Source organism: Melospiza georgiana, chromosome 1 (assembly GCF_028018845.1).
Source record: "Melospiza georgiana isolate bMelGeo1 chromosome 1, bMelGeo1.pri, whole genome shotgun sequence".
Classification (NCBI taxonomy): Eukaryota; Metazoa; Chordata; class Aves; order Passeriformes; family Passerellidae; genus Melospiza; species Melospiza georgiana.
Window position 1 is genome coordinate 7,136,904 of NC_080430.1, and position 27,744 is coordinate 7,164,647.

General features: G+C 39.1%; 1 protein-coding gene across 8 annotated transcripts in view; it reads right to left on the minus strand.

Moving 5' to 3' along the window:
• The window catches only part of KMT2C (lysine methyltransferase 2C), a 189,354-nt gene that overhangs the window by 60,231 nt on the left and 101,379 nt on the right, over positions 1–27,744 (minus strand). For 7 of the 8 annotated variants that reach the window (XM_058045054.1, XM_058045118.1, XM_058045081.1 and 4 more), the window contains 14 exons: positions 27,328–27,490; positions 26,492–26,663; positions 22,822–22,936; positions 21,858–22,030; positions 20,940–21,100; positions 18,396–18,509; positions 16,114–16,847; positions 10,823–10,942; positions 8,323–8,439; positions 4,506–4,607; positions 4,227–4,331; positions 2,904–3,085; positions 2,067–2,231; positions 1,359–1,468 (listed from right to left, as the gene is read on the minus strand). In XM_058045054.1, coding sequence (XP_057901037.1) covers positions 1,359–1,468; positions 2,067–2,231; positions 2,904–3,085; positions 4,227–4,331; positions 4,506–4,607; positions 8,323–8,439; positions 10,823–10,942; positions 16,114–16,847; positions 18,396–18,509; positions 20,940–21,100; positions 21,858–22,030; positions 22,822–22,936; positions 26,492–26,663; positions 27,328–27,490 — 2,533 coding nt within the window. The remainder of the gene's footprint in view (positions 1–1,358; positions 1,469–2,066; positions 2,232–2,903; positions 3,086–4,226; positions 4,332–4,505; positions 4,608–8,322; positions 8,440–10,822; positions 10,943–16,113; positions 16,848–18,395; positions 18,510–20,939; positions 21,101–21,857; positions 22,031–22,821; positions 22,937–26,491; positions 26,664–27,327; positions 27,491–27,744) is intronic. The other variant, XM_058045091.1, reaches the window with a different exon arrangement.

The window sequence follows — 27,744 nt, forward strand, 5'->3', positions numbered from 1 at the left end:
ATACACAAAAGTCTGCATTGTATCTGCAAGTTTCTTGCTTTTTCCACTTAAAAAAAACCTCTTTCCTTTTGAATTTTTGAAAGCAGATCTTTACAATGAAGTGACTTGCAGAAACACAGAAGCATTAGTCATTTTTCTATTAGTGATAAAAATGGGTTCCTTGGGAGTGTTCCAGCAGGGAGTATATATAAACCTCCAAGGTCAGGTGAGTAAGTTACAATTACTGCTGTGGTGAGGACATCAGTGTTAAGGGACATGAGATGCTCTATTGAACTTTTCTTGGCAGACCTCTCATGCTTCCCAACATCTTCCATCTTGATCAGGAAAACCAATCTTACTGACAACTTCTTAGTGGATATGAATTTTTCTTGAAACATTTGCTTAGCTCTTGTACATTCCTCCTCCTGTTCTCTTGTGATACCTCAATGAAGGGGTAATATGAACACTTTCATCTGCTTATGCTAAAAATGGGAATAGGTGTCAATGTCCAAGGAGCTGACTGAAGCAGCAACTTCCCTGAGCTGACATGCAAGGAAAACAGACCTGGGCTATCACCCTTGCAGCAAGACTAAAATATAAGGCTATAAATCATGGCACAGGCTGGCAGGCACTCACAGAACATTAACCAGCACCATCCCATGGAGCCAGATGCTGTAAATGTGCTTAAAGTGCAGTAACCTCAGCTCCTGAAGTGCCACTGCTACAGAACTGTGACACAGACCAACAAGGCTGCTGGTGTCCATGTCCAGAGAAATGCCAATTTCATCAGAAGGAATTACACATTTGAATTAAAAAGGAAGTGATAACTCCCAAAGAAGTATGGTCAATTCTTTTCGAGATAGCAGCTAGGGAGGGAAGCATTGGTCTTGAATACTGGGAGAGCTGAGGAAAAGGCATTAGAAAAACATCAAGGAGGATGGGAAAAATGCTTACACAGACTGTTGTTACAGCTATTGCTGCCTCAGACAGCCTCAAAGCATCAAAATACACAAATTTTTTCTGCTTAGAAATAATTTTCTGATTCTTCTGTAGATGTAACTTTAGAGAACTGGGCTTTTTTCCTTCTACTTGACTAAGTGAGATGCCTTTGACCCCTTCACTACCAAATGCTTTTAACAGTTTCTCCCTATCTTCAATATCTCTACCTAGGATACCCAAGAAGTTTCCTCTGACATAAATCACTTGAGAATGCAAAAGAGCCTAGGAAATTTTCACAAGAGGCCTTAAAACAAACATGAAAAAAACAAAATCTTACTTCTACCATGAGCCAAACCTCCATGAGAGCACAGAACACATTCCCAAACCTATTTATTTATTGCAGTGTGCAATCCTGCCATTGGTTTCGATCGTCTCCTTACCGTTTGTTGGTGGAATGTATGGCCTACAAATGGTACAGTCAAAACCCATATCAGCTATGTTTTCCACTTCCTCCTCTGTGTTTAAGTTCTGACAGATTGCATGCATCCATCTAGAAATTAAGTGGGGGAAAAAATACAATTTAAAGGAAATAGGTGGTGTTTTAGGAGACCCAAGTATCAGTCTATGGTCCAAGCAAATGGAGGATAGTTGTTCAGTTTGAATTCTTTTAGGGAGAAACCACAGAATCAGGTTTTCCATATACAGCATCCCCTACAGTGGTGTGTGTTACATCCTGTATATGGAGCAGCAGAACAACTATTTCCCTCCACAGGAAGGAACTCTCTATAAAACAATCTCCCAAGTACGTTTTTGTATGGTAATTTTCTCCCTATATTGCAATAATTTTAATTACTTTATACAATGTAATCTAGATTCAGCCTCACAACAATGGTCTTGTGAGGTAAATTAGTTTTATTTTTACAGGGCAGCAGGGAAGAGGCACAGAGTGATTAATTAATTTGCCCAGAGCCAGACAGTTAAGTCTGTGGTACAACCAGAAATGAACTACTAAGAGACTTCTGAGACTCAGTAATCCACTGTTCTTTACCACATGATCATTTCCTTCATCTCTACACTTCAACTTTAGGGGGAAAAATTAAAATAAGACTTGAACAAGAAAAGATCAGTGAAATATGAGAAATCCTTACCGATCACACTGTCTACACTGAATTATGAGCTCCTCATCCCTGTACGTGCGGTAGCAGATGGGGCAGGTAGACAAACTTGCACAGGGAGCACACTGGGTGTAATTGTTTTGCCATTCACATCTTAAACCTGGAGAAGTTGCTCCACAGTGTCTGCACCAAACACACCTACAGAACAGACAAAAAGATTTATTGCTGTCAGTTCACAGGAAGATGATTTTGTGGCTTTAAATCTCTTCCATTTAGAAAGAGGTGAGTAATTAAGTTTTAACTTAACAACATGTTTAACCACAAACGTTTAACAACATTTTTTGTACTTTTAAAATAAAGTTCCTAATTAATAATTCCCTTGAAACTGCAAACGCAGGCAGATGGGTCCTTGTAACAGCTCAACAGGTCAAGGAAGTTCATGCTTCCAGTTGCCATTCACTTTGAGATCTGGAGACTTAACCATGAGAGAGGTCTGGTCTGTTTGTGTTTCACCAAGTAAAACAAATTGTTTTCACAGGGTTTTATGTCAAGAACACTAGGGTAAAGCACCCATTCATCCTTCCAAATGAACACTGGAATGACTACAAGGAATATAAATTGGAATATTTTTTTTTGCTATGAGTTTCAAAAGAGAAATTTGCCTATCTCTGCTTATGTGGTTTTTGGTATGAGAAGCAGTTCTAATTGAATCAAACAACTCAAAAGCATTTTGTTGGCTTTGTTTAATACACCTGACTTAGACACAACTAAAACCTTGTTACAATTCAACGGGACATCACAAATACCAAGTGACAGAGAGAAGCAGAGGAGGCCAGCAGTCAGCAGCTCTGAGCCCAGCCCCAAACACACCATTTGCACTTCCAGCCTCCCTTTGGCACAGTCTGCAGGGGTGGGTCCAGGCAGTAGGTGTGGTAGCTGATGTCGCAGTCATCACACAGGAGGAGTCTCCCTGGATCTGTGGCTTTCCCACAGGCTTCACACACTGTGCACTCCAGGCACCTCCAACCTTTGCTGAGTACTACTTTAGTAATCTGAAAAATGCAAGGTGAGAATTAGTTGAAAACGGCTCAGTGAAGTGTGATCAATGTATAAATTAAGGTCTGGCTTGTGGAGCTCAGGATGCTCCTCTGGGCACATCACAAGGAGCTCTTTAGCAATTAGACTTTCTGAAGCTTCAATGAACAGGAATGGATTAAACAGAAAAAAACTGTACCCCTTTCTAATTTTTTTAAAAACAGGTGCAGTGTTTCCCTTTTTAAGCCACCTGACTGCCAGGACTTTTCAAATATCATGGAAAGTGGCATGGCAGCTGCATCAGCCAATTCCCTCAGGACTCTGGGATGCATCTTGTCAGCTCCCAGAGATTTGTGTACATTCTGGTTCCTCAAGAGGTCACAAACCTGATCCTCATGATGTGATCATGGTGCTGGAGTTTTAGTCATCTGAAGCAAGCATCTAACTTACTGCAATTAATATATAATGCAAGAGTGGTATATAAACAAAAAGTCAAATGATAATTGCATGAAATACGCATATGGCATTTTTTAAAGTATGTGCAAAATAAAGTTTTTGACATGTTTAAAAAAAAATCCCACTTTTACACAGATATACTAACATCACAACCAATGAAAAGTGTACAGTGTATATACTGCAGTAAATAGCTTATTTTGTGCTTGCTAGGTCATTTCACAGCATTCAAATTTAATTTTCACACATTCTCTCCTAGGCTAATGAATGTAAAATGTATTAATTAACCACTCCAACTGCTGTCAATTCTGACAGCCAACAGGCAAATTGAATCAACTAAACCTTATGCCCCAAGTAAATGAAGATGCAGTGTAATTTTTTCTTTGTTTTTAATTCTGCTTGTATCTAGGTTTAAAACTTGTATCTCAAACTGTTATTTTAACCAACTGCTGGATAATCAGCGCTATTTATGGTTGTGAAATTACAAAAAGGTTAATTTCTCTTGAGGCTATGCATACTATAAAATGACATTTAATTAAAGTCTTTCATAAGTCACATACAAATAATGGTCACATTAGCTGATGAATATCTAACAAGTTAATGACTCCCCTAATTACCACAAAAGCGAAGGCAGCGTGGTGCTATTAAAGTACAATATGAAAACAGTGCAATCAAGTAGTTTTTGTGTGGAACAAGAGCACTCACCTTAATACTGACACAGTATGGATGGTAACACTGCCCACACTGGGAACAGGCCAGCAGCCGGCCCTCAGCACCTTGGCCAAAACTGCCACAAACCACACACATATCCTGCAAGAACACACAAGAGCAGGCTCTCAACACGTGCCAGACACTACTTCTGAAAACATCTAACTAAAATCCAACTAGCTTGCTGTATAATTTAACTCCTAACAAGGACTTCATTCGCTTTTTTATAATTAAGAGCAGAGAAACAAAATGAAGAATTGTAACTATTATCCCAACCTGATGGAGAGTGAACTTGTCACTGTTAGAGAAGAGGACAACTGTATTATGCATCGAGTTTTCTTCCTCATCTTTATTAGATGAAATATCCATGGTTGTGACCTATTAAAAAACCACAAAATTTAAATACCAAGCACATCACATTTTGTAAGACATGAGACAACATGAAACATTCTCTAAATAAGTTTTGCACATATTTATTCATACAGTTTCAACTTTCATAAAAAGCTGCCTCCATCAGAAATTACTGCATTAATTCACCTTTTCTCATCATCAGTACTAGTTTCACACACATATTCTCTTCCTCTCAGTTTTTCACCTTCACATATTATCCCATTACACTTTCCAATGGAAATGGAAGCAAAGATATACTTGAATTAAAAAATCACTTAGCAGAAATTGTCACACTGTGCCCAGTCTGCTGTTCCCTGCATGTAAATACTGAAGTTCTTTTTATCAAAAAGTTAATTGCAGCGACAGACTTTCGAATATTAATTCAAAAATCAACTGCAGAAATGTGGTTTGTCCCATATTGCCTAAAATGAGGTTTAGCTAATGTTCCAAGTATGTTAGAGGACTAAGCAAGAGCTCTAAAGTTACTTGCTGTAAGCAGTTTACGAGGCTTATCTATCTACCATAAAAACCTGCACTGAACTTGAAACAGCTATTTTGATCTGAATCCATCAGCTCTTACTGTAGACAATAATTTTTCTTTTTCATCAAGTGATTTTTATTCTGACCTGCCCTTTACTAATTCAGCATATTCATATACGGATTCTTAGGAAGAGAAACACAAATGAAACATTTCAATTGTGTTCTGACTTTCATGTGAATCTTAAAATACAGAATTTGCTGTCCATGAATTTAATAGGCCCAACTATTATCTCTGAACCAGGAATATAAGGGGACACACTCCCATAAAAAAAGATTGCTAGGGAAATGTAGCTTTGTTTCAGCAGCTGTTCCAATTATATATATGTGGATTATTTTAAATACAGTGTAAGTCCTACAGAGATAAGTTTTGTTTAAATAATAATTTAAATATTTTACAAATCCAAATGTAACTCTAGGGACAAATGTAAATACCACAGTATCAACTAGAGGAATCCCTCTGATACACAGCTGCTGAAACTCAGCATTTACTAAGAAACAGCTGAAAAGGGAATATATACTTTATGTGTTTTGATTGCCAAATATTTGAGAGCACTGCAGCTGTAACTAACCAGTTAACTCCAGAGCACCTGAAACACCTTGATACCTTCAGGGACAACACTTCCCTTACCTACTTTTGCACAGGTTTCACAAGGTTCTTGTGACTGCACATGCAAAAGAGCAGAATTTGCAGGACTGGCTGCAATGTTGGTGTCTGCTGAATCTCAGCACTGACCCACCATGGGTTAACCTGTACCCACCTTTTTCCCCATTCCCAAGATATACCAAGGTACTTCCAAATCTGTGTGGCTGTCCACTGATCCCATGCTGAGTAAGAATGATTTTGTGCCAACTGAATGAAAATACCCCCATTTCAAACATTTATCTGACAAAAGGCTGATCTCTTGGTACTGCTAACTGCATCCACTCTACCACAAGGCAGCCACGTCTCTGCAACTCTGGAGCTGCCTTCCATGTGGAGACTCAAAGGATCAAATTTCTGTAGGAAATGGTGGAGAGTGATGTGCATTTTGCATTTATAGTTATAGCAAGTTACCTACATCACTGTCCTCTGATCAATTACAAAAACTTTTAAGAGTTTGATCTATAAACCCCAGCTTGTCTTGAAGTACAGATTTGTGCTTTGTAACACCAAAATAATGATGGGAATGTGTCCATTTGATTAAGGTGCTGTAAGTAGCCTAAGTGGAATTCATCCTGTATGTTTAAAATTAGAAATTTCCTTCTGAATCTTGACCATCCAATGCTTTAAAAGGGAAAAGTGATAGAGATTATTGTTCCTTTTTCAAATCATGAACACCAGAGTATCCCAAGATATTTCTACACAGGCAGCAGAAAGCATGACAAACTTCAACAGATTACATGTAAGAACATAAAAACACAGCTCTGAAGAGAGTCTCAGGAATTACTTCATAAAGACATAAAAATGAGCAAGTCCTTCTCTGAACACAAGGAACATGATGTCTCTCAAAATGTGCAGGGCTTGTTGGTAATCAAAGTTTAAAAGGAACATTCAAATAGAACAAGCCCACAGTGGAAAAACAATTAATTGTTTTATAGTCCAGATTTCCAAGTTTTTCATACCAAAATCTCCCTTCTTATGAGGAGCAGAGTAGGACTGTGTAGGATTTTCGAGTTTTAAAAATACTTCAAGTATTAAGTAGTGTAACTATCAACTTCAGTGAGCAATCACTTGCTTATAATCACTTCAGTACTCCTGAAGAATAAGAGACAGCAAATATAATCATTATTTTCTCAAGGGTTTCTGGACAGAAGCTGTGTACAGAATAGTAGATATCTGATCACAACAAAGAACTGAGAATCACTGATATATGAATTCATTAAAGAGTCAAGGAAGCTTTAGTTATAGTAAATCATGATCTGTAAGGGCTCTCTGAAGGAGTCAGCAATTCTGGGGACAGGAAAATCTTATTGATGCAACTTATTTCACCATCAAACTCTTTTGGCAAAGTCCTTCCCCAAACCTGCTTAAAAAAAGTTAAACTGAAGAGGAATGGTCCCTATACTGATACAAGACACAAAATAGAGGGGACTAAATTATCAGTTTTGTATGTGGGAGAATAGCACTAGTCAAAATCTGACAGGGCCTGCCTGCTAACAGGTGGCGGGGCTCAACACACTCATGTGCAATCTGAAAATTCAAGTGAGAAGCAAGGTGACAAAGCTTGCCAACAGGATTGGGATATTCAGAGCAATAAAATCCAAAAGACAAGTGTGAAGAACTGCACAAGAACTTCACAAAGCTGAGTGCTGGGCTGTAAAATGGCAGATGGAAGTCCACAAAGTAAGGAAATTAACATGACAAAAGAACTGGTATTAATGATCAGAAATATGGAGTAGCTTCCCTACAAGGAACAACTCAAAACCACTGGCATCCTCCATACTTGCTACTCAAGAGTAGAAGGAAAAGGAGGAGAAATGATGGAGGTCTATAGAAACTGAGGGGCATGGATGGAGGAAGTGAATGGAAAGCAGCTTCCACTGTCTCTTCTCCAAGAGCACTGAGAGGCAGGCAGCTGATCAAGGAGGCAGCCACTTAAAACACAAGCTGATCAGCTGAACTGAAAAAGGTTAAGCAGTCATGGTTTCTCTAAAGTTTTTTTTAAGTGAATGGGCAGATTTATGAAAGAAAGCTCCAACACAGGCTGCCCAAGACAAAGATACATCTTCCTGTTCAGCAAGTGCCCAAGCCACAAACTGCTGCAATGTCTTCTCCTCTTCTGTTCTGCACTCTTGCACCACCACTCAGTCCAGAAGAACCTTTGCTCTGGTCTCCAAGGGCTGCAGTTACATTCTCATGCACAAACCCTGCTCTCTCCCTCTGGGCTGTTCCATTCAGTGCTGCCTTTACCCAGCATGTTCTGCACCCAAGGAAATGAAAGTGGTACTTTAAGACTCCCAACTGTTGTGTCTTTAAATGGCAAGAGCAGCACAGAACTGCCTCAGGCCCACTGAGCTGTAGTGTTCCAGTTCTTCATCACAAGCAGTAACAGCCAGGCTCCATCAAACACCCCTGGCTCTGTAGAGCTCATTGGTTTTTTATGAAGTATTTTAATACAAGAATTACAGCTGAATAAAACTGTTATGTTAACAGACTGCAATATGGTAAAAAAGATCTCCTTACCCCTGGAATGACCACAGCCCCAACTCCATTCTTCAGTTTTGATCTTCCTCTGCCACCTCTTCCCGACAGCCCCGCTCCACGCGGTCTCCGCTTCCCCGGGAATCCTGATCCTCGGCCCTGCTCAATGGAAGGCAACAATGTCAATGCAACCCCTCAAGTTCTTTTCTTACTGGGATTCACACTTGTTCAGTTCATCTATGGAAAAACATAAGTAAAAAACACCCTGTGATTTCTGGTGAGTACAAGCACACCAGGGCATGGCCATTAAATTTATGCATAAATCTGTGTGAAATACCTTTAATTACTTACATGGCATAATATGATCACCTTTATCTTCAGTGAGAAAGCAGCCAAAACCAGGAATGTTTATATTCTGCTCAGCAGAATAACTGGAAATATGGATTTCCCCCAGCAGTTACCCCCATCTCATTTGCAAAGTTTCCAAAATATATCTATTATTCTATGATTCATTTTTCTTTTCTCTTTGAACAGTCAGCCCAGACAGTCATGGGACTTTACACAGGGTCTGGACATTTGATTACTGGTAATCACAGATGCTTTTCTTACCCTATGAATAATCAAGTGAAACCTGGAATTTATTAGGATTGAGTCCTGCTCACAAAGGAAAGTGGGAGCTGGCTCTGTGAAACTCTCTTAATTCAGCCTATACAGACAGTTTTTTTATATTAATTCTATCACTTACATTCTATCATTATTCCCCATAATGTGAAGTTTTTCTTACACAATCTCCATTTGATTTACAGAGAGCTTCTCTTCTCCCTTCCTTATTTAAGATGCAGAGTTGCAGTGTTGTACTTTAGAGTATTCAGTGTGTTGAACTACAATTATCCTTGGGAGAGTAAGTATGTTTTTACTTAAGTTTGAAATTTAGGGGGGTTTTGTTTGGTTTTTTTTCCTTTTTTTAAAATTTCAAACTGAACTAAGCACAAGAGGGTTCCTAATTCTCCCAAATCATTTCCAGAGAGAAAAAAAACATAGTCATGGCCACAAATTCTGGCTGATATATCAGACATCTTTACAATGTGTCTCGAAGCCTCTAATCTGGGTAACTGATAATTATGGCATGTACTCAAATAAGCACCTTTCCTACAGCAAAATGAGCATTGAGATTATTTATTGCATTTCATATTTGTCAATAATCTCAGCTCCCAATACAGCCCAAGTATGGAGTACAGAGTATGGGGTTTCCAAATGCTTGCTGCAAAATACTTTTAATACCAAGGCAAAACATTTGCTCTGTAAAACAACACTGATGGGAGCAACAAAGCTCCATGGGGATTGTGTCACCAAGAGACATGAAGGGTCTTTTCTGATGGAAACAGGAGCTCCTTGGATGGAAAGAAGCACTGTGGGCTCAATATTCCCTATTGTATTTCTCAAACATTCCAACTCCTGGCTTAAAGAAGATATTGAATTTTATGGTCATAATTAAAGGGAGAATTGAAGGATCCCAATGTTAAAATTTTATTAACATTCATCCAATAAAGCAAAAAGAAATTAAATTGACTCACACACCAAGTCAATGCAACAAAATGATATTTGAAGAGTGAAAGGAAGGATGCTGCTGGAGGCTGAGGTGAAACAAAAATTGTCCTTAGATACGTATGGAGCTAATACATATGCACACATAGGACACACAATCATCAATTTTTTTAACATGGAAACTCTTCTGACAAGTTTCTTATTTTCTGTTTCAGAACAGGTGTCAGTATTGTTATTTTCACACAACTAGTAACAGGAATAAGCACATACTTGTATCAATGTTAATGCTCAATATTAAGCTGAAAATTAATGCTTAAAGCAGCAAAAGCTAAGCTGATGTCAAATCAAAATAAAATTAGCATGAGAGTTAAAGTGAGATGAACTTAAATCACTGGGAGCTACAGTTATTTGTCAGTTTCATAATTTAGCTTTTTTTTGCCTTTACTTAAACCAAATAATTCTACTTTAGTTAATTCAGGTGTTTTTAATAGTAAATGTCACTGTGGATACAATTTTGGTCCATCTAATCAGGTTGGAAAGTTGTTGTTTATTCCCCCATCAGCTAAAAACGATGTCACTTTGAATCCACTCTGCAAGATTTCTCCACAGCAACAAATTCAAGCCATCCTTCAGATCTCTGCTCCTTTCCATGCCTGGCTTACCTTACTGCCAGTCTTAAAGACATTTTTCTTCTCAGGTAATTTCTTTTGACAGCCATGTAAAGCCAACCACAGAAAGTGATGTACTCAACACACACAAAATTTGGGTAATACAAAGTATTCCTTGCCACTGAAAATCAAGGCAATGCCATCATAGTTTATGCTCTGAAAAGCTCACATCTTTTAACCTGAAACCTCCAGAGCTTGAATAAATTTTAGAGATCTTGAACAGTAACAGAATGGAAGATTAATTAAGGTGTGAGAAACAAAATTTCATCACTAATCTCTACAGCAGAAAGATAGCAATGGATACATGAAAATAAATTCAAGTTATTTACCACTTTGATGCTCCAAATGGCACTGCCAGGAAGCTGTCTGGATTTAAAAATGTCCCGACCTTCTGGAATGTCTGGGGACCAGGAAGGTGGGCTCACTGTATTATTGGTACTCCAAGCCCCCTAGGATACGGCAGGTGAGAAAATAGATGTATAAAACTTTGCAACATAAAAAAAGCAAAAAGCAAAAAAGCAAAAAAGCAAGCAACAAAAAAAAAAAAATCTGAAAAGCAAAGCACATGCAGGCATAGGCATTTCTACATTAATTTAAGTAGTCAATTAGTTCACTGAGTGAGTAGAAAGTGGGAAATTTTTAGGTTCTCAATGAAACATGCCCTAAAATCAGTATTTACTTCCAACTGATGGTTAAGCACAACAAAATGAGTTTTATGAACAAAGATTAATACATATCTAAAGCAAGCAATCATAACAACAACAAATTACGTGCCTAAATTTCATTGCATCAGTGAAGAAGACAGTAGTTGGAGGTGGTAATATCTCCTTTTACATTCCAAACTACATTCTGAAAGAACTGATGGCCTCAGTTGACTTTTCAAACTAAACTACCCCCAAATCACACCAACAACAAGTCTGAGAAGCACAGCAAACAAAAGGAATATGAATAAACCACTAGACAAAAGAAAAGGAACATAGTCATGGTAATCAACAAAGCAGCTCATTCCTGCAAGTCTGCTACAAATAAACCATTATAAAACCCTAGCACTGATTTTTTTCACCCCAGCGTTTTCATGTTATGCTGTGGTACCACATTTTAACACGTTATTATGTACATGTAATAATATACATCCATATGGTGTACCTACAAGCTCTTTTTAACTAATTATTATCCCTATTTATGTAGTTCCATCATGGTGAGGTATTGTATGACTGTCAGTAGAAATAAAGCAAAATGAGAAGAAAATGCTAAGACAGCCAAGGAAAAATGCTGAGGCTCTCATAGAAAGTAAAATCTGTGGAAGACTTTCTCAAGCACAGAAGACAGACTGCAAGAGACAGACATCATAAATAACTTCACTGCCAATTTACACATTAGATTAATAAAGGACAGAACATTTTCCTAATTCTGAATTTGTGAGGGCAAAAGATATTGAATACCAGGATGACTGATGAAAAGTGCAGGTTTACCCTCCCCAGAATGCCATTCAGCAGCATAATCCCAGGGCTGATGTGGAATAACCTCATGCATACAAACATTCCCAACTATTCACAACTGCTCACAAGGGCAAGCCCAAACACATTTACACCTTTGAATACTGGGATATGCAATAATAATAAGAAGAATCAAGGAAAATGAGATGGCTCTGCAAAATATGTTGGGTTTTTTTTCCTTTTCTGAAATGCAATTTCTCCATCCAGAACGCGTGGGAAATGAGTTTCTTTGGAATCAACAACTCCATCAAAACAAACATTCATCTTGAACTGTAAAGAGGTGTCTTGCTAACAGGTGCACTTTCTGAAAACAGGGCTATCCCTCAAGTGATCTGGCATCCAAAACAGAAAGCCTGTCAGTGACCTAAAAGCCTTATTTTGGATAAAACTCTCGAGGTAAAAACACCAACACTCAGTACAACCCACAGAATGGACACAGCCAATATTCAGCATAAATCTGCTGGAAAAGGAATACAGACAACAGAACACTTAAAAAAAATAACTATTTGACAATTCTGCCCACATGAGGTGCTAGCTGGACACACAACCTCCAAACTTCTCAGTGCCCAGAGCAGCTGTGTGCTTGGTTTGGCCATCAAAGCCTCCCTCTGCCAAGGGGCTTCCAAAACCCACTCCAGAAGAGCTCCTGGCAGCAGCTGCTCAAGGGTTCCACTCACTGTGCTGCAATAAACACCCTGGACTGGAAGATTTTGCTATCCCAGTGTTTTCCTTGACTGCAGATAAGGTGCTCATCATGCAGACAGCTCAGGAGATCAGGAGGTTCATCACCCCCTGACAGGGGAACAGTGCTGGGCAGAAACCTTCCCACCCTCAGACCTGGGGATGGACAAGTCCCTGCTCACAGCCAGGGCACAAGGACAGAACATTCCTGACACAACAGGGACATCATGTCAGAAATGGGGGGGGAAAAAGGAAATTTGATACACTGGTAGGCAACTACATCAGCAGGTCTGTGGCACAGGAGAGATTTGCCCTAACTATTCCAGCCCTAGTTTTAGTATAAAGTAACAGTCAGTTTTGGCAGGTAAAATTCAAAATTTCATTGAATTTTAATTCGTTTCCTCATTACTTCTAAAATTCATAATGCATGGTAGGTAACTGTTCTTATAAAGTGGTAACACAAAGAAAATCTGTATAGCAACACAAAGAAAATCTATTTATCAGAGAAGCAATCTTTACATCAATCTGTAAAGGAGGCAGCATGCTCACAGTGTCAAAATTCAAGATCTTAAACATGCTGAAAATACTTAACAACTAAAATTACCTAGTCTTAGTTTGGAGGTACAAAATTATTCTCCTTTTAGGAAGTTAACTTTTCTAGTGATTAAATATATTCAAAAGATTGAAAAGCTAAAATAATATTAAATCTGAATATGAAATATTCAGTCTTGCAAAACAAAATGATTTGTATATGATTCATGAACCATATTGTTAAGAATTAAATTGGAAATTCAATCCAAGTTTTATTGCAGATCAGAAAAATTTGAATTCTTGGTCAGATAAACTTAATTAAAAACACACATTTCCACAATACCACGAACAAATGAATTACATCAAAGAGATGCATTAATTATATTTTTGGCTTTTAATTAATGCCTATTAGCACACAACACTGAAGAGAAAGTTCTATTCAGTTCATTTACATCAGAACCCCAGCAATAATTATGTACTGTGACAGAAACAGGAAGTTCTAATTCTCCATCATATTCTTGAGTCCTCAAAATTGAACAACACAGCTGCAAGTAAATTATAACAAAAGGAAACCCAGTGTCAGCAAGGGTCAGGAGATCTCACTAAATTACCACTGACTGTGTTTAGCTGCTTAACGCTTTATGAATCCTACTGCAATTGCAAATGCACAAAGCTGGCTTTGCAATTTAATATTTAATGTAATTTTAGGGTTGTGAACAAACTTTAATCACTTGAAAATACAGCTCTCCTCATTAAAAAAAAAAAAAAAACCAACCAAAAAACCAACCAAGCACCAATTAGAAAAACCATAACAACAACTGATCCTTGAAAAAGACTCTTTTTCTCTTCTTTTCCAACAACATACTTAGTGATACCATGTAAGTGAAGACAGCAAAAAAACCATCCCATCCAAGACAGCACACATCCAAATCCACCAGAGTGCTCTGCCTTCTCAAATCTCATTTAAAACAATCTCTTAAAACCCCAACAGATATTCAGTGTGCTGTGGAACAGTCATCACCAACATCTTCATGATGAAAATTAAGTATCTCTGAACAAGGTATTTCTCAAGGAACACACCCTGGAATAATACTAAAATAATATTTATGGAATTTACAAAACCAGCATAAGTTTATTGGTTTTTATTCAAAATTATTCTACAGAGTGTTCTCAACTCTTCACTTACCACTGTTTCAGAGCCAGAATTTGTAATGCCTTACATTTACTGACTTAATTTTACGCTTTCTAGTACACAGTGGCATGGCAAAAATAACCATTTCAATTCTGTTCAATTCAGATACACAGAATAAATACAACAGCATTTAACACAGTGTTCTTCCAACACCACCCCAGAGAATCCCCATGTAACAGGAAACCAAACTGGCTGGATGCAATCCTGTGCCATGTGCTCTGGGATGACCCTGCCTGAGCAGGGAGGCTGGGCCAGATGGCCCATTGTGATCCCTTCCACTCTGAGCCACTCTGGGATTCTGCTTCTGCTCCTGTGCACAACTCTCCATTTGGAAAAGCACACACTCTTTTAAAAAATGAATGTTTTCAATGGAAAGAATAATTTAAAACCCTCACAAAATAAACCTAAACCGATTTCTGCCTGCAATCCAAAGTGATTTAAACACATGCCTTCCACATTGTGGATTTGTCCAATTACATCTTGCTCAAAAAAACCCCACCTGTCTGTAATTGGACATTTAAAAATCATCTTTTTTCATAGTCTACAGAACATCATTCAACATCTTTCAGTCCTTCATCAAAAGCCCAGAGTGGGAACTTAAAAGTACTGAAGAGAAATTTAAGGCACTAACATATTTCTGATATATACAACTGACTGTACAGTGACCCAGGAAAACCTAACTGCAGCACAACAAACACAGATCTCCTAAACTCAGTGGAAACAGCAGAAAAACTTTCCAGAACACTCTCTCATACCTTAGGAAGCAAAAATTTTGAACCCTTAGATGACAAGTAAAAACGAAAAGAATTGTGCAATATATAAGAAAGCTTTGTTAACACTAAGTCCAGAAAAGCATGAAATCATCAACCTGGAAGACCCAAGGACTAAAAATAAATTGTGATGAGAAAATGAAACACTAACTTGTAACACTGACACACTTTTTGTATAGAATTTCAGCAACAAGAAATGAATACCCTGGATTGATCCCTGAAACACAACACGAACAGAGAGAAAGATGTTGCAGAAAGTGACAGGCTTGAGGATTCTTTTCACTTATCAAATTTAATCCTAATCAAACCACAATGATTTGTACAAGACAGTTCTTGCATGGTATTTCCTACTGTAACAAAACCACAGAATTATTTACCACACCACTAGAAACATCGATCAAGAAAATATCTGGCAGAGTAAGGGACACAGAGTTGTAGAAGGCTCTTCTCTAAAGCCAGTTTAAGAAGCTTTACCACACTTTGAAAGTACCACCCAAAATAAATGCATATATGAAAAATATTAAAAGGTAATTTAAATAGCACAGCATCAAGAAAACATCTGGCAGAGTAAGGGACACAGAGTTGTAGAAGGCTCTTCTCTAAAGCCAGTTTAAGAATCTCTAACACACCTTGAAAGTACCAGCCAAAATAAAGGCATATATGAAAAATATTAAAAGTTAAATAGCACAGCATTGTGTCTATCTGCATTTGTAGCAGCTGAAAAACACAACAAATTTTCTTCTAGTCTGCTTTAACCATAAGCCAAAAGAAACTGAAATTCTCACCAGAGAAGCTTTATGACGACTTTTTCTTTATTTACCAGAACATTAATTCCTTGAAGAAATAAACTACACACTCTGGAGAATCAATGCATTTTCTAAGAAACAGGTGAATTTGATGAATTATACTGCAATATAATAAACACAGAATGGAACAGTGCATGTGCTTACCTGTCTGGACCTGGGTCTCCCAGGGGAAAACTTGCGTTTGGTGATGGCGGGTTTGCCCATGCCGATTTTTGGAGTGACTGATATGTAGGTGGTTGGGAGAGCACTCCCAGCAGCTGGGGGCAGCACTGGGGGCTGACTGTGCTGCACCTCTCGCGCAGAATGCAAGTCTAGAGAAACATCTGGTGAGGAAGACACGTTTGTCTTGTTTAGATTAAGTGATGGGGGAAGCGAGGGGCAAGTCTCAGCTGGTGGTTTGATGGGTTTGTCTCTGACTGGTGAACTATTTGCAACACCTCCATGTGAAGCAGTAGTTTCTACTCCTAGAAGAGCTGGTGCTTCTGATTTATCATGGGTTTCTTCCTTTTCTATATCTTTCTGCACTTTTATTATTTCCAGTTGTTGTTCTGTGGGGACTGAAATATCTCCTTTTCTTTCAGTCTCCAGAATTTCTGGTGTCACAGTCATGGTCTCAGGTACTGAGCACAGAGACCGAGAGTCTGCTGTGGACACTTCTGACACCTCCACACCACCCTGAGGCAGCTGGGTCTCTTCAGCCTGTTTGTCCAACTCCTGCTGGGCTACAGCTTGAACACCTTCTACCACTTCCATCATTTTCTCACTCTGACTGTCACCAGATGCTGGTGTCTTTTTAGGAGATATTTCCATTTCAGCTGAATTGATTTCAACAGAGACTTCTGCTTCCAGTTGTGTGGTCTTTTCTCCTGGTGATATGCCTGCAATTAAGAACAACCATATTAAAGGCTCACTGTGAAAAAGAAAAAAACTTCTGGTGCTCTGATCAACAAGTATACTTGGTACACATCATGCAGGCCAACACATATCACTTTACTTCAGTGAATTTAATATGTAGCTTAAAATACACTTCACTAACATCTTTCTTTGTACCTATTTTTACAGTAGTCTATATTTTTAGTTCATTATTTTTCTTCCCTAAAAACACAGCAGAGTAAATTAAAAGAAAATAGACCCAAGATTAATTTTTGAGGACCTGAACACACATTTCCAAGTAGGCAGCCAAAATTAATTTCTTCTTTTTAATTTCTGTGTATTGAAAATGCATGCTATCATAAATTAATGTATTTTAAGCTACTGTCATAACACTTTCAAAAAGCTAAGAAAAGGACAAGTACAAATAAAAAATATTTTCCTCCTAAAACTCTTCCCTACTTTAGGAAATCAACTGAAATGAAAACAGCTGCTGCTGGTTTAATTTAAGTTTCTAATATATAATGAATTTCTTTCAAAAATATTTATCTAGCCCTCCCTTGAACCAAATCAAGCACGTTTCATCCATAACTTTCTTCATCAACGAGTTCCAGAGTTTTTGTCCACTCTATAAAGAACCACATTCTTTGCTCTGAATTTGGCTTCTCACACCTTCCTTTGATGGGCCTGATTCTCCTACAGGCCATTTAATTCTATTACACTTGCACTCTTCTTAAACTCACACTGCCATAAGTTCGTAGACAGAATTTATTCTGAATATTTCTTCACAGTTTAAATCATGGCCCTTTTAGCACTGTGATGCAGAACTGAGTGATGACAGCTGATCTGAAAAGTTGGGTTTTTTTACTTTTTCTTTAAATATAAGTTTCTTGTATCCCCTTACAGCAGCCATTGTCTAACATCTGAATGGGACTGAATGGGACATACTGGCACGTTCTTTACCCTTGATATTGGTCACTAACACATCTAGTGGTTTGACCCTTCTTTAGCTGCTCCTCCCTGTGCATCTGGTAAGATGCAGTTTCTCCCAAAACAGAAATTATCAACTGCTGCAACCCTGTCAAAGATCATCTTTTACTTACAAAGGGGGAAAAAAAACCAAAAAAACCCCCAGAAAATCCTTAACCAAGGATGTATGCAGAGTTACAACCATAAGAGAAAGTATGAGAGACAGTATTTGAATAGCAACAAGTCATTGGGTTTTACAATAAACTTCCGTCATACAAAGCATTCAACTATTTTTCCAGCTTGGAAAAAGCCAACAAAAAAGTAAAACAAACAAATGAAAGTAAAGCCATACAAATCTTCTGAAGTCTCTCTTCCCCTTCAATAAAACACTTCTTTTATCAAGCAAAGAAGTTAATACTCTTGCTTGAGAGCTCAGATGGAACTGTTGCAATTTGTCTCCTACTGCTTTCTAGGTGCTTCTTCCTTTTGCTTTTATAAAGCATTGCAAACCTTAGTGACTGGAAGAAGGTTCTGGTTCTGAAGGGTTCTGAGCTGGTGTTTTCTCAGAGTGCAAAACTCTTTCTTACCTTCTGTAACACATCCAACAGCTGATTCCTGATCAAGGCCATCACCTGTAATGGGCTGTTCCTGAAATGCCATATCCTCTCCAGCACTTTCCATTTCCATTTCATTTGGACAAGCTTAAGGAGAAGCAAAGCAGTTATTAAAATTGCTGTGTTTATTCTACTACTTTGGCATCAGCAACTGCTGTCACTGTTTGACCTTTTGGCTCCAGAGAGACTGATATTTAATGATGACAGGATTTAGGACAGGTCAGGTCAGTGAGAAGGTTAAGGAGACTACACAGTATTCCTTAAAAATTAAGAATATTTTACTCATTAACCCTGAAGCTTTCAGATGTCTGCAAGGCAACTGCATACACCTAACAGTGAAAATATGCACACAGTCACAGACTTCTGCACAGCCTGAACAATACAGGAAAGAATTTTCTTAAATTTCAAGTCTATGAAATTCAACAGAACTGGCAGCATGAAGGCTTCAAATTGGTATACAAATACTACAGTGGATTATGGCATAGATATAAAGTTCCATCTACCATCAGCACTGGCAACACTGATTTTTACCTTATGTATTCAACAACATGAAAACTGAATTCTGCCACTTTAGAACAAAGATATCTTAATCTTTGCATGGAAAAGGCACAACTGAGTGGTTTTTTGGCTGACAAGATCATTATAGAGCAGAGAAACAGGAATTTATTTTTTTTTCCCTTGTGTAAAAGCTCTTTCAGTTAAGGAAATTCATTGAAATGCACTAGATGAAGTATGGAAAACAAAGTATATAGCAAGCATTAACTTGAAGAGAACTGCTGATCCTCCATGGATGTTAGCACAAAAAAAAAAAAAAGGGAAACAAACAAATTTCTGCATCAAGACAGTCTTTTTTAAGTTGAAAAAGCCCACAACTATTAGGTGATACTACTTTTAGCACCCTAGAAGCTGCTCTCAGACTCTGCCAACTTTAAAGCGATATTTTAACTTTAAAAAAAAAAGATCATTTAGATTGGCTCCAAATCTGATTTTAAAGTACAGAAGTGCTCTCCTGGGTATAAAGCCCTGCATGACTCTACTGATGTAATAGCTCCAGATTATTCCTAGCAGGTGAGATGACAGTCCTGTTCTTCCTTGGGGACAAGAACACGCTTGTCAACGTTTCTACTGGCTAGAAATCCAACAGAAGCATTGCTTAAAACCTCAGCCTTCCTTCAGATTAACCTGCTACCTACTGAAATGGGGTTTTGTAGGAGACTGGGAGTTGTGACCATATATGTTCTGCTTTGGACATCTTCAAAATGCTCTAAGAACGCTGCCTGGGAGCCTCTCCTAAGCTTTCAGAAGGGAAATGATCTGCAGAGGCTGAAGTGGTCCCTCTTCCTAACCTGGTGGCCATGCTCATTGACAGAGTGAACTCATTTACAGACATTTTCCCTCCTGTCACTGCCCTTCCTCCAGGAGCACCTTTTCTATCATCTCTTTACTGCTCACAAAAGGTGATGTACAGGCTAACATCAAAGAGATGACTTATTTATACAAAACATCAGTCTGAACACAAGCATTAGGGTTTTGTTGTAGCCCAACACTTCCCCTTTCCTGCCAAAATTTACCAGGCTTTCAAAACCACAGACACTTATGGATAACAGAAGATCAGTGCACAAGCACTGCTGCAAGCCCAAAAATTGCACATGGCAGTGGCTGTGCAGTTCATCTGTTACATTTTACCTTGCTTCTAAATGTAACCACAGCTGTGCTTCTCGAGGGAAATTCAGCCTGGATGAGTGCAGGTGCTGCCCAACAGAGCACATGGTGTGAAATACATAAAAACATTTACTTCTGAGTTTTTAACCCAGCTCTTGTGGATGACTCACTGGGTTCAGAACAGCAGATACAAGCTCTCCCTGTGCTTCCTTACTGCTACTGACTTATTTTTTAAAACATACTTTACACTTCTCTACAAGTTTCCACCTTCTGCTTGATTTGTCCACTTAGACAAGAATGTCTCAGAAACAACATGACTGATCATACATTTCTTTGAAAAAGGACACCTATTAAAAGCTGTCTAGTTAAATAAACACCTGTCCCTTGAACACAGTCCAGCTGCCACTGCTCTGTCCCTCCTGGATCAAGTGAGAACAGGCACTACGAGACTGACCAGCAGCTAGAGAGAAACAGGAGAACTGAGTGTCTCCAAAAATATCTACCAGGCACAAATGAGTGGAACAGCCAGGCTGGCAAATGAATACATTTATGAACTGTACCACATCCAAAATAAATCAGTGAAGTTTACAGCTACAGCCTGAGAGGCTGGAGCTGGAATGTTGAGAGCCACAATTATGGTGCTCACCAGCCCATGTTTGTACCCAGGATCCTGAAGCCAGAAAGAGAAACCACCTATGGACTGCCTGAGTAGCTGCTGTTAAACAGAGAAGGGATGAAATTCTCTACTCTCATAGAGTAGAATTTGAGTGGCTGGTTCACAAAAAGACTTGGTGAGACTACAGATGTTACATCTGATATTAGCATTTTGGAACTGTGAAGTTTAAGTTTGATTACCTGTTATACTGTCAGGTTCAGGAATGAGTTCAGAAGTGTTCATTACATCACATGACTGAGTGTGATCCCCTTCTCCTTGTCTACAAAGAGTGCAGATGTAGTCTTTCAATTGAGACTCCAATTCACTACCTGGACATCTGTCACAGTCTATGTGAATCCATCTGGGAAGATTAATTTATTGTAACTGTGATTTTAGTAATGAAAATATAAAGCATCATAGTAAAAATCCATTAAAAATAGCACTATTTCACATTCCTATGGGGAAACAGAGATTTTCAACCAATGCTTGATTATGGAGAACTTTAGAGGAATAAGCATATGTCAGCATGTCAAACAATGAACAAACTTAAACATGAAGACTTAAATTGTCCTTGATAAAGTCAATCAGACTCCACAAGATGTAGAGCATCATCATGATGTTGCACAGTAACATACAATATTATTGCAAACAAAACATAGCTTACATTCTTAAAATGTTCCAAATACTGTATTTTAGGTTTTTTTTTAATTACATAAATAGTAAAAGACATAAAATTAAACAGAAAACATAAACTTGAAAATTAAAAAAACCAAAATCAACCCAGATGACTGCAAACAAGAGTCTTTAAACTTTAGGACAATTACTTTTCCAGCCTTCTTCCTCACAAAATAGGTTAAATTCAATAGGCAGCAGCAGCTTGCAGCAAGTAACTGCCAGGTACCCTCAAGTAATTGCCAATTAATACTTATCTGCTAAGATTAAAATAAAGCTGCCTGCTATTGTTCATTGTATTTAGGGAAGAACGATCAAGGAGCTGCCCAAGATCCTGTGGTACATCAAACACATTGTACATCCTTCCCAGAAACCCATCAGTGTCACACTGCTCACCATGCACCTTTATGCACTTTAGCACAAATTAACAAAAGCTGGCTACTCACCTTTTGCACATGTGACAATGCAACATATCTTTCTGGAAGTCTTGGAGGCACAGTTTTTCACAGAAAGGACAAGATAAGTTGTCTTGCTGTTGGTAACAACTGTCACATACCAAACAATTATGGTGCCACTGACAACTTGTTCGTGTGCCACACTCAGCACATACTCTACAGTTCTAGAGATCACAAGAATTTAGTAGTTAATTATGGTATTTCACAATGTGGTAGAACTGCCATTAACTGACATTTTCCTGATTTGAATTAAATTTAATAGCTTTTGTCCTTGATAACACAAAGATATCCAGGATCTGATAGCAGAGCATGAATAACCTGCACAACAGTAACAAGTTTCCTGACACTACTCCTGACTTGAAAGGAGTATTTCTTATGAGATTAAACTTTTTTATTGCTACTCTCAGTTATCGTATGACTGTCACAAACTGATGTAACATTACATACATCTCACACACAAGGACTTCCCATTGCAATTACTTACAAAGTTACTGATAAAACAACAAATTCATCTTGCTTTCCTCAAATGCAAAGGAACCCACAAGCTGCAGAACTGTTTTGGTAAGTAAGGAGGAGTTGAATACCAAGAGACTTCAAGTATGGATTACATACACTATTATAGAGCTTTGAGTTTACATTTTTGTTCCCATTGTATCATGAGAGCAGCTGTTATTAACTGCAGGTTATCCACTGCACCTGGATCCCACACTTCTCTTTTCCCTGTGGAGCTGATTTACTGTCCTACACAGGCTGCTTCAGCCCCAGCACTGACAGCTCCCCCCACAGAGCAGCTGTGGAGCCACAGGATTTACATCCAAGTGGGATTCCTTCAGAAATTACAAATTATGTTACATAGCAACAGCATTCCACAATACACCTGGAACAGCACAGTGTGGATAACAAAGTCTGGGCTCTTAAAAATGACCAGAAGTTACTCTGAAACCTTTCCACTTACTTTACATTTCCAACCATTTGTTGGTACAGCATCCATAACTGGCTGTAGACAGAAAGTGTGGTAGCCTTTGTCACATGTATCACACACCAGCATCTTGTTGTCTTCCCCAGAGTGTCTAAGGAAAGTAACAAGTGATCAAAAATAACTTCAATAAGCAGCAACAAAATATCTGTTTCAATAAAAATCTAAACAGGAAGACACAGGTGTGCACATAAAAATATACAAACACTGCTTACAAATATCTCCAGAGACAATGCCTTCAAATTCATTTTTAAATACAGGTACATACAACTATGTTTATTCACCAAGAGCTGAGCCTGTGCAACCATTCTGAATACCAGATATTGGCACACTTTCACTTACACATGTGTAGATAGATTTGATGGCCTTTCTGTACTGAAATCAGTTCAAAATCTGCAATATACATTTTATTTCTTTTTGAAGAAAACATCCAATTGTACTTGTTTCTGCAGTCTGACTGTAATTTTTTCAAAGGAAAAAAGGAGCCATCAAGTCTGATTATTGGAGCTCCTACAATGTCAGACAATATGACTGCAAGAGCAAAACAAACATTAAAGGAAGATATTTCTATTTTTCTACAATGATGTATTACAGAGCTCCACCACAGATTCTAGTGATAAAATAAATTTGCTGAGAACAAGACAAATAGTTTGGTAATATCTAAAGCCATTGTGTTCTGCCTTCATTTAAATAAATGAATGCAGTAAGTAAACATGCAACAAGATTTGCCTAGATAAAGCCTTGCAGTACATGGCATTATACATGCTGGATACCTCATTACCTGGGAGACCTGGTGTTCTAAAAAGCCCTCTCTTTGCATGAAGATATGCTTAAAATGCTGTTCTTCCAATAATGGTGAAGAACTGCCACACCACATCAAGTAATTATAGAATGAAAGAATGGTTTGGGTTGGAAAGGACTTTAAAGACCATCCAGTTCCATGGGCAGTGACACCTCCCACTAGACCAGGTTGCTCAAAGCCCATCCAGCCTGGCCTTGAACACTTCCAGGGTGAGGCATCCATGGTTTCTCTGTTCTGAGTGCCCCTCTGCCCAGCCTGGACTCGTGCTTGGAACTGCCCCAGTCCAGGTGCACAAGGTCGCATTTGGTTGAAGTTCACGAGTGCCCCACAGCCCCACCTCTCCAGCCTGCTCAGCTCCCTCTGGATGGGGTCCCTCCTCTTCAGCATCAATTGTCCCACACAGCTGGGTGTCAGTGGCAAAGCTGCTGAGGGTGCCCGTGACCCCACTGCCCATGTCATACTAGCCCCATTTCCAACCCCTTAAGAACAACACTCATCACTGGTCTCCACTTCAGTTCTTGACTCCAGCTCATGAATCCATTGGGTGCTCCATCTGTCAAATCCATCTCTGTCCAGTTTTGAGGCAAGGACAGTGTGTTGGACAGTGCTGAACACTTTGCACAAGTCCAGACAAGTGACATCAGTTGCTCTTCCTCCACAAACTCTGTAGCCCCATCACAGCAGGCACCAGATTTTTCAGGCACTGTCTGCCCTCAGTGAAGTGATGGTGTCTGTCACCATCGCCTCCTTATGCCCCATGTGTCTCAGCACAGTCTCCAGCAGGATCTGCTCCATGACCCTGGTAGGCTGGCAGATGAGATTGACTCAAATGGGATGAACTTCAATAAGTCCAAGTGCCGAGTCCTGCACTTTGGCCACAATAACCCCCTGCACCGATACAAGCTGGGGACAGTGTGGCTGGACAGTGCTCAGGTGGAAAGGGACCTGGGGGTGCTGGTTGACAGTCGATTGAATGTGAGCCAGCAGTGTGCCCAGGTGGCCAAGAGGGCCAATGCCATCCTGGCCAGTATCAGGAACGGTGTGGCCAGCAGGAGCAGGGAGGTCATTCTTCCCCTGTACTCGGCACTGGTGAGGCCTCACTTGGAGAATTGCATCCAGTTCTGGGCCCCTCACTTTAGGAGGGACGTTGAGTTGCTTGAGCGTGTCCAGAGGAGAGCAACGAGGCTGGTGAGGGGCTTGGAGCACAAGCCATATGAAGAATGACTGAGGGAGCTGGGGTTGTTCAGCCTGGAGAAAAGGAGACTCAGGGGTGACCTTATCACTCTCTACAACTTCCTGAAGGGTGGCTGTGCTGAGCTGGGGTCGGCCTCTCCTGAAGGGTGGCTGTAGTGAGCTGGGGGTCGGCCTCTTTCTCCGGGCGACAACAGACAGAACAAGAGGACACAGTCTCAAGCTGCGTCAAGGGAGATGCAAGTTAGAATTAAGAAGGAAGTATTTCACAGAAAGAGTGGTCAGATACTGGAATCATCTACCCAGTGAGGTGGTGGAGTCATCATCCCTCGAAGAGTTCAAAAAAAGACTGGATGTGGCACTTGCTGCCATGATCTAGTTGAATTGTTAGAACATGGGTTGGACTTGATGATCTTACAGGTCTCTTCCAGCCTTGAATTTCTGTGATTCTGTGATTCTGTCTGTGGTTCCCCAGATCTTCCATATTTCCCTTTGTAAAAACTGGGTCTATGTTTCTCCTTTTCCAGTGTGTGGGAAATTACCAAACTGCCAAAACTTCTCAAGTATGATGGATGGTGGCTTAGCCACTTGATCCACCAGTTCCCTCAGAACCCATTGACATATCTCAAGTGGTCCATGGACTGGCTGTGAACAGACCACATTTTCTCTGCTTTTCCACTAAAGAGAAGATTTGTTAGTAGATGCTGTAATTGCCCAGTATAACATTTTCAGGAATACTATTTGGAACGTTCTTTTCTGTACTAGCTTCATTGCTGAGATTTGCTATCTGCTATGTGTGATCAGGGAACACCCTTTTATTGAAGTGGGTTGAGTGAATACTAGCAAACATCAAGTGTTCTGCTTGGAAAACAGGAAAGCACTGACTGATCAGACACATGAAGCAGTAGCAGAGTGGGTTTTTTCCTTCATACTGTCCCAGCTGATCTGACTAGAGCTGAACAAAACTCATTTCTTTTTCAGTAAGTCCTTCAAAAAAAAAAAGGAAGCAAGCAAAAGAACCCTGCAGTGCCCATCAGATGAAGTTATAAGAGAACAAGCCCACAAGCAGTCAGGATTTTCTAAGTGAACCCTTACAGTGCTACAGCAACTAAGTTTCATTGTCTCTGCCTTTGTCTGGTGCAACTGCTCAATCAGGGCCACTCATGTCACTTTGTTTCTTCGCTCAACTAAGCCATGGTTTTGTTTTCATTATGATTCTTTATCTGCCTCTCAAAGACATTAAATGAGAGGACCTAGTGCAGGAGACCTGCCAAGAGTGTAGATACAGGCACAGCTGAGTAAAAGCACAGGTTCTTTGACTGGGAAAACACTACAGTAAAATTATTTATTTGGTATATTTGAGAAAAATTCTCCTGTATATAAAAGGAGGAAAAAAATCAGAATGTTTTGCTGCTTTCCAGAACATGCCATGATGGTAACTCCAGGGGTAAAACACACAGGAATTTCAGATCAGCTTTTTTAGAACAAAGCTTCCAACACAAGCATTTGCTCAGCTACTTAATACAACAGAAAAGATGGGGAAATAATCTACACTTTTCAGAAAAAAACCCAAAATATTTAATGAAATATGCATTTCAAAACCACAGCACATAAATCTCACACCATCCTCCTCCATGTCCTGTAAGTCTCACTTACTTGCAGTTCTGGCACACTTTGCAATCAGGACACTGCCAACCTGCTCTTTTTAAAGGTGTGACTTGAATGTCCAGGCACATGCCATGGTAGTGCTGGCCACAGGTAGTACAAAAAAGTTGATCTAAGAGGTCTCCAGGGCTGTCGCACACTGCACAATTTGCTTCTTCCTTTGCTAAAAAGAAATATTTTTTCAATTATTATTTTGTTCAAAATTATGAACAATTCAACGAACTCAAAAAATTACTTAGTAGTTCTTATGCATACAAAACTTGACCATTCTTATGAAATTCAAATTTAATTAATATTTTTAATAGTTACTACTTTAATTCAATTTTCTCAACTAATCTCATAACAAAAGTAAATTCATTTTAAACCTTAATGAAGTGTTACAAAAGAAACTGGTTTATTCGCCTCAAGATAAAGCTGAGAGCTTCGGAACCAACTCCTCTGTGGAACAAGTACAAAATAAAGAGACCTAAATTTAACAGACCTATATTTTTATTTAGCTGAAGTGTTTGCAAGAAGGTTGTTCTAACTTGAGTTAGGACAAGCAAGTCTATCAATTTGAACTAAAACTTGACAGAAGACAAGCTTTACCAGTAAACTTCTTCCTTGTTATGTCATTAAAAGAAAAACGCTTTGCTGTGCGGGACTGCTGGTCTTCAAAATAGAGGAGTATGAACTCACATCTTTTCTATCCCTGAACACACATGAATTCTTGGGTATGTGAACTGTGACAGTGCATCTAAACAAATGCATTCTTAAGCTGATCCTATGACTGTGCAATTTTCATAAAACCAGGTACTAATTGTGCCATTTGAACACTGTGTACTTACATCTTTCAGGAGCCTGAACAATGTGGTCTGGACAAAGGAGGGACAAGTTACTGAAATCCTGAAATGTGCCTGCTCCAGCAGCACAGGGGTAATGGTACATCTGGGTACATTTCTCTTCACAGCATTTGATAGTGGCTCCAAGGTGCTTACAAAATGCACATCGCTGAAAAACAAACAGAACAAGTCATTTAAAAATTTATTTTTCTTGTAAGTTTTTTAGCCAGATCTGTTCCCCCCATTCATTTAGCAGATGAACACCCTGGCCAGTAGGAGGTAGTGAATACTGAGAAGGAAACTAGTGGGTAGTGTTGTCTTTCAGCTGCACTCCCAAACACACTCTGACAATTAAGATTCTTCTTGTCACAGAAAAGCATTTTCATTCTATGTTATCTAACTTGAGCTATGCCTTCAGTAATG